At 43.6% G+C, this 8,252-nt stretch overlaps 1 protein-coding gene across 1 annotated transcript in view; it reads left to right on the top strand.

Annotated features, from left to right (window-relative positions):
- PAPPA (pappalysin 1) overlaps positions 1-8,252 on the top strand; it is a gene marked incomplete at its 5' end in the record, with an annotated part of 243,324 nt that overhangs the window by 104,855 nt on the left and 130,217 nt on the right. The window contains one exon of the mRNA XM_040481178.1: positions 3,904-4,032. Coding sequence (XP_040337112.1) covers positions 3,904-4,032 — 129 coding nt within the window. The remainder of the gene's footprint in view (positions 1-3,903; positions 4,033-8,252) is intronic.

The following is an 8,252-nucleotide window of genomic DNA, read 5'->3' on the forward strand; positions in this document are numbered from 1 at the left end:
ATGCAGAAGGAATCACTCGGAAGCTTCTGGGCTAGGGAAGAGAGACAGAGGCTAGAGTCTGATGGATGTGGGAGGCCCAGGATAAGGAGTTTAAGTGACAGGGTAAGACCAGGTGGTATCAGGAGCAGCTAAAGGGAACAAATTGACATCAATGTCCCACTTTTAGACCAAGCGCGAAATGGGTCCTAACCTCCAGCAAAGGCTTCAGAGGTCACTAGCTTGTCCTTCCATAAGAATTCTATTCTACCTAGGGGCGCCTGGGTGGCTCAGTTGGTTAAGCATCCGACTTCGGCTCATGTCATGATCTCATGGTCCGTGTAAGCCCCGCATCGGGCTCTGTGCTGACAGCTCAGAGGCTGGAGCCTGCTTCAGATTGTGTGTCTCCCCCTCTCTCTGCCCCTCCTATGCCCATGCTCTGTCTCTCAATAATAAATAAACGTTAAAAAAAAAAAAAAAGAATTCTTTTCTACCTAGATTCTTGAGAAAAGAGCCCTCAGCATTAATTTTGACTTCAACATGGAGGAAATGTAGTTTTATCACAAGGATTCTTCAGTGGGAAAACATAATCTTTTTTTTTTTAATTTTTTTTTCAACGTTTATTTATTTTTGGGACAGAGAGAGACAGAGCATGAACGGGGGAGGGGCAGAGAGAGAGGGAGACACAGAATCGGACACAGGCTCCAGGCTCCGAGCCATCAGTCCAGAGCCCGACGCGGGGCTCGAACTCACGGACCGCGAGATCGTGACCTGGCTGAAGTCGGGCGCTCAACCGACTGCGCCACCCAGGCGCCCCAGAGAGAGGGAGACACAGAATCAGACACAGGCTCCAGGCTCCGAGCCATCCGCCCAGAGCCTGACGCGGGGCTCGAACTCACGGACCGCGAGATCGTGACCTGGCTGAAGTCGGACGCTTAACCGACTGCGCCACCCAGGCGCCCCAGGAAAACATAATCTTTTAACAGCAGCAGCACTGCTGTCCTTTCCCTGCCTTTTCACCAAAGTAGTGACTTGGGCTTCTCTTTTCCTATCTGGAAACTTGGGATAACAACCCCTCCTTCCAAGAGCTGCTGTCAGGCTTCTGGGAGGTAATGATACATGGGCTGTGCACACGCAGTTGGAAGAAGGAGGCTTATCAAGGTCTCCCTACCAATCAGATGTGTTCTGTGTGATGCTCGTGGGTGAGAAGGAGGTGTGAGCGGAAGTTATGGGGAGACCGATTTTGCCCCGGGGTAAGACAAACCTTCTGGGATCCAGAATTTTCAGAAGTTGGAATAGCCACGTGGAGGGAGAGCAAGCTGCAGGCGCTGAGGGTGTTGTAGCCACATGATGTGGCAGAAAAGAGACTTCCCACTAAGCTGTGGCACGTGCAGTTTGTGGGTTTACCTAACCAAGGTTACATGTAGCTATCTGTCACTCCATCCCTTCTACTGAAGAGAGCATAGCATAACTCCAGTGAATGAGAATATTGATACTTAAGCATTAACAGCGATGGGTTAAAATTTGTTAACCATCAGAGGCTGGGCACATATATGCTTTATCTATGTTTTCACATTCGATCGGTAAGAAAATGTCATGAGGTCAGGTTCATGACTAATTTAGAACAGGCTCAGGGCAGTGAAGCAACCTGCCTGTGACTTCTGAGCTCGTAAGTGACGAAGCCAGGAGAGAGAGACGTGTTTGCTTGCCTCAGACTTGTGTTTATTGAGAAGGAGGAGGAGGAATAGGGGACCAACGAGGACAACGTAGGGGGGAGGTGGAGAACATTCACAAATATTAGCGGAGCACCTTAAATATTACCAGCCGTAAGTCATTTGTGACGCACACACAAGGAAAAACACAACGTAGAGATGTACTTCTCACACCCTCCTGCTTTCCACAGAAGAGCTCCATCTAGTTCAGACAGTGACCATATGCCCCCAGTGGCCTGAGATGTAGCCTGAGGAAAATTTCCTTTTTTATCTCATAACACGGCCACATTTGTTTAATATAAAACATGCCTCCATATTTTAGAGGAAGATGAATACACAGTAGAATGCATGGCTTCCTTATCTTGTGTCTCCATGTATCACCTGGGAAGACCCCGCTCTCCCCTTCCCCCAAGGAAAGCCACTCTCCCCGACACCACGATATTCAGTTTTAGAAGTACCACCAGAAAAAGTGTACATTTGTTGATCTAGAGGTGGCTAAAATACCTAAAAAGCTTTTTTTTTTAAAAAGAAAAAAAGAAAGCCTGTTTCACCAAATCAGCATTCCAGAAGTTTACAAGGCAACAGTTAATTCATATATTCATACATCTAATAGCTCAAGATTTGTATGCATTTTACCACCTAGCTTTCATTAACAGAACGCGAATGGAATCCCCAGGGACTTCTAGTCTACCCTCAATAGTGCTTTTTGCTCTAGCACTGCCAAAACAAAGTCTCTTTTGGGTAACAAGTCCAACATTCTCAGGAAGGCTATATTCCTCACCAGAGTCCTCCAGTGCTCATAAACTCATACTCATCGTTGTGTTGAGATTTGGGAGACACTGTCCGTCCATTGCCTCTGCACCTGTTATCTTATTGCCCTTATCCAAACAGCCCCAGCCCTAACAGCAGCTGAAACAACAGATGGGCAGGAGAACTTGAGATTTTTTGACATCATCCTTTTGTTTATGAAATCCCACCCCCCAACTCTGGAATCTGATAGGAATTCTCTTCATTATCATTTTGTGGGATTTTTTTTTTCCCCATGACACTTTTTTATTCTTAAAAAGTAAATAATTAATCCGAGGGTGGGGGGGAGATAAAAAGAGGAATAACCTTGCCCTTTGAAAATGGTCAACAAGGAAATGGGGGTGGTGATTTTGTCACGTGGAATTGACATAAATGTATCTTTGCCTTGGAGGATAATTGCCAGTAGCCAGGTTTGGTGGCAGGATGAATTCAAGCAGGGAGCTGAGACGGGCTAATGAAGGGGAGGGTGGAAATCTGGTGATAAGGTTGAGTGTGAGGAAGTCGGAACACGCCCTGCCCTGGGAGGTCTGAAGAGCAGAGGGGAGATGCAGGCTAGGCACACTGAGAATCTGGCAGGCACCAGTGCCTGGAATTGCAATTTCAGGACAGAATCCCCATTGCAAGGGATGAGATTATTAAAACAGGCCTAACCTAGGGATTATGGAGGCAGAATGCAGGATATTATTTAGTAGCATATGATTGTAAGCAAGTTGATTAACCTCTCTATGCCTCGGATTTATCATCTGTAAAATAAACATGAAAATACTCGTACACACGTAGGGTTGTTTTGATCTCAAATGAGAAAATACACACAATGTGTGTAGCCCCAAGCCTGACAGTCAGTTAATGGATGCTGCTATGGTTGCTCCTTTAGTCTAGAGTGAGACACATGGAGAGGAGCAGGAGGTGGGGAGAAGGACAACCAGTGGATGTGCAGTATAAGGAAGGGGCTTACTGACACGTTATGGGGTTTTGTTGAGTTCCTGAAATGAGGGGGAAAGAGCGGACTGTGCCCACAGAATCTGGCATGATACTTTCCCCACTCTGTCTGCTTATCCCATTTAGTTTCTCTCCCAGACACCCTCATTTTGGGCCACATTCCATCCGACTCTTACCCACCAGGGTTATTGTGAAGGTTAAATTAAAGATCAAAAAGTATCTAGTAATATTCAGTCATGTGTCGATTGATGCTAGTTATTATTGCTGTTCGTTCTGGTGTGGTCTGTCATGCGTAGGCGAGTGTCTTAACCATAGCAGATGATAAAAATGATTGGATGACTTAATGTATGTGTGCTTTCAAAAGTAAGCAGGACTGATAGAATATCCTCAAGGGGATCAATTTTGCCTGCCCCCAGAATTGTGTCTGTGTAGCTGATCATCTTCATTAACAGTCTTCTTTGTTTTCCAGGGATCTCAGTCTTGGCAGTGTGTACAAATACTGGGTCATCACCATTTCGGGAAGTGAAGAGAGTGAGCCATCACCTGCTGCTGTATACATCCACGGGAGTGGGTATTGTGGCGACGGCATTATCCAGAAGTAAGTAGATCTCATTAATGAAAGGGGAGGGAGTGGTGTTAACCAGGCCGCGAGATGGTCAGGGTGCTACATAGAAGAGCTTATGAGATACTCTACGATGTGTGAGCTGTGAGTTCCCAGCAATGCCCAGCAGCCTGTCTGTTTGTCTGCAAGTAGCTTGCTGGCCTCAAAAGAAAAGCAGTGATTCTTCTTGGAACACATCTGTTTCTCGAGTATGTAATATAGAATATGATTCTGACAGGGCTACTGTCATGTGCTTACTACAGTATGCTCTTACTTACAGTTGTTTTATGTTGACTCTAAGGGTTCTGTTTGTCTTTTCCATCCCAGCCCACATTCAGCTAACAGGACGCTGTGCATCCAGGTCAAAACACTTTTATATTCTTTGCTGGCTACTGTTTCAAGTTGTTAAAACCTGTGTATTTATTTGTTATTTCTGTTGTAGCGTGTTATAGTAACAATTTACAAAATGGATCATAGGCTCATCAAAATAACAAAATATCCTAACTTGCTATAATGCTGAAACCACATGTAGTAAACAGCACTCCAGGGTGAATATTGAACATGAACATAAATAAGTGCAGGGGGCAAAGGAATCAGAAAGTGTAAAGACTACACATGAGCAGCCAAAAAGGAAAAGTGTGAGTAGAAAATAGAAAGCTGCATGTCTATACCATGGATTTTATTGGGTTATCAGTCCATTTATCCCCTTGTCCACAGGGTGAGGTATTGCACAACTGTGAAATAGGGGCAAGAAACCATCAAGAGTCTTACATTGTTTAAAAATTGTTTCAAAAAAAATAAAATAAAATAAACCTCCTCTTAAGAGTTTTTTCCTCCAAAATTAGCACAAAAATGTTTCCTGGCACAACATCGAATAGTTTTTTCCCTAGAGGTGAAAAAGGGACCAGAAATCATTCGCAGTTAAGTTTCTTATTGCTAACTTTGTGTTCCTTTTTGCTAACGTGATTGCAAGTTGTACTAATGCTAAGAGACTTTTAAAATCGTCGGCAGGTTTAATGATAAACATCACACATGGAGAGGACAAACAAGCTATTGGCGAAATCCCATCATTAAATGGCGCTGTTGGGTGTCACATAATATCTGTGCAATGTGGCATTGCAGTGGCTGTTTCTGTAGGGGGAGGGGCGCCGTAAAGAGAATTTGTTTCACAGTTGGATGAAACCGCTGATATGCAGACCATGAATCATAGGTGTGGTACATATATGAAAGAAAAGTGCTAGATGACTCCTTCTTTCAGTTCATCATTGACTCTGGTGCTGGAGGGGAAGAGCAATTTAATTTGGTACCGATGATCGTGTGGCATGTAATGTAAATTGGAAACCTGCTTTGGGATGAAAGGACCGGCCAGGCTAGCAAGGATAACACAGTTGTGCAAGTACAGCATTTGCACATGAATACCCATCCACACAGACATCAGTTACTGGCCAGCAGTTTGCTTTCTAGTCATGACTTCCATTGAAGGAAATATTGAATGTTGCATATATGATCAGATGACGGCCAGCATGTTACATCTTTTCAATGTGCTGTGCAGAAAGAATGTCCAAGTTTCAACCACCCCCACAGACTGAAGTATATGGGCTATGACAAGAAAGGTACTAATTCCAGTTTTGGGAATGAAAAAATGATGCTTTCTTTTAATATAGACACTGGCAAGGCCAGGAATGATTATTTGCACAATTTCAAGTGAATTGCTGAAATGACATATCTCAGGGATATATATCCATGTCTTAAATGTCCTGCAGCTATAATCACGAAGCATGAATTATCAAGGTTTTAATATTAAGGAGACAATATAAGGATTTTTAAGTGTTGAATTATGGTACAAATCACCTGATGGCCAAGAATTTGACTCATGAAGCATAGAAGATAAAGCTCCTCTTTGGTTGGAGAATGAAACTCCTGATGTGTTGTCCTGTGCACTTAAAATCCCATCCAGATGCAACAACTAAACATGAAGATACAGTTTCCAGTGCTTAATGTAATGCACCTGGGGAAAGGGAAGCCTTTCACTGTTCTCTCCCACATTAAGACATCAACTTCTGGCTCTTGACACAGCTGTTCTGATGGAGTACTGAGCGACTGAACAAGGCAGTCTCCAGGGAAAGTGCCCCATCACTGTGGGTCTAAGACTGAGCTGCGCATCCAGAGTGTCCAGGAAACACTTGCGGTCATTGCTGACAACCCGTAATTGTGATTTGGGATTTTCTAATTTAGCACAAAGAATAAAAAAAGAAACTCACCAGATGTAGAACCTGACCTATAACTCAGTCTGTTCATTTTGGAGCCAGATAGAGATGTATTGGTAAAATACTGCAAACAATATCATTCTTCTTGCTGATCTAAAACTATTATTATTATTATTATTATTATTATTACTATAATTATTATTAATATAAGTAGTATTTTTAATAAAGTTTTTTTTAGTACTTTTACCTAGAATTGGTATCCTACCCAGACATCAAATATTTTCTAAGTTACCTACAGGTACCAAATATTTGTTGACATGCTTTGGAGAAAACCAAATGCAGTTGATGGATAGTTCCCTGGGCAAAAACAAACAAATAAAAACTTTGAGGAAAAGGAGGAATATCATCTCAGCTAATTGGATTTTTCATGGGATGATACATGTGAATTTACTATGTATATTTAAGGGAATTTGCAAAGTTATTCAGATAGACTAAACACTTCATGAGGCCCCTAATGGATGAAAGCATTGGATGAATATAATGATAATACTCATAAATCTTTTTTGAGCCTCCGCTATGCACAAGCATTGTGCTACCCTATTATGTCCATGTGAAACCACATGAACAGCATCCATATAAAATAGGTTCTATTACCATACTTTACAAAAGAGATAACTCATGTACAAAGATTCTAGTGACTTTCTCAACCTGGCATACCCGGGAAAGAGCAGAACCTGGATGTGAACCCAGAGCCCATGTTCTCATTGGGATTCACCATTGCCTCACCTTGTGACCAGCAACCCTACAAAACTAACAAGTAAAGGAGTAGCTACATGCTCTCTGTTGTACCCCAGGCACTGTGCCTGGCATTGCGGGGCTAGGATGACAAAGGCTGTCGCTTCCTTTGACATCTGAAAGCCCAATGTAGGGGGGCTGTCAGGTAAATGGGCAGAGGTGGTCAGTTTGACAAGTGCTGTCATAGATGGAGCCTGGTGGCTTTGGACACAGAGAAGACCGCCATCCACTCCAGCTTGGGAGGTCAAAGGAGGTTTCTCAGAAACTCTATCTAATGATAGATCTATCATGCCTAGAAGATATTTGTGGTAACACCAATGTTTTGCTTAAACCAAGAGAACATACTGTTTGGGTGGTGAGGGAAGGCGGGTTAGATGTGTTCTTTGTGGCTTTGGGAAACCAGCCCAGGTTAAAAAAAAAAAAAAAAAAAAAAAAAACTCTCCCTAGATAACCCATGAGATAGCTAAGAAACACAAGAGATTCACTGGCAGTGATTGGGAATATGGGCCCAGCTTGGAATACGGAATTCCCTTCTCCCTGGCTCCTAGGTTTGCAGACAGGGGAGAACTTGAGTGCCTCCTCAGTGATTAGTGCGATGGCCCAGCCATCCTAAGGATTGATTGCAAGGCACCATCCTGCTACTCCAACACCTCCTAAAAGCAACAAACATTTCCCAGTGTTAATTGCCCGGGTGAAAGGAAAAGTCTGAGGCCTCTCCCATGCTGTGACAGGTCCCAGCTGGTCTCTGGGGAGGGAGGGACAGCTGCCACACACTCTGCAGAGACCTCCCAGGACTAAGAGGGAATGGGATCCGTGATTCCCCAAGCATCTACTGTATGTCATGCACCATGCCAACCATGTTAAGTTACATTCTGTCCTTGTGCTGGCTCTAAGGAGCAAGTCTGATGATCTCCATGTGAACCTGTGGGAAAACAGAGACTCAGCATCTGGAAGAGCACTGTCCAGTGGACTTTTCTGCAGTGATGGAAACATATTCTGTGCTGTCCAGTCCAGGAGCCACTAGCTCTCGAGTACAGCTCTTGAGGACTTGAAACGTGGCTATGGCGACTGAGGAATTGAGTTTTAACTTTTTTTGTAGTCTTAATTGATTTAAATGGTCAAGTAGAGATTAGGTGGCTTATCTGTGATCACATGGCCGGTTTGGAACAAGGGGATCTAACACCAAGTTTTCCGTTTCTCAATGGATGGGGATTT

The sequence above is a fragment of the Herpailurus yagouaroundi genome, unplaced genomic scaffold (genome assembly GCF_014898765.1).
Source record: "Herpailurus yagouaroundi ecotype Mexico unplaced genomic scaffold, PumYag 160, whole genome shotgun sequence".
NCBI classification, from domain to species: Eukaryota; Metazoa; Chordata; class Mammalia; order Carnivora; family Felidae; genus Herpailurus; species Herpailurus yagouaroundi.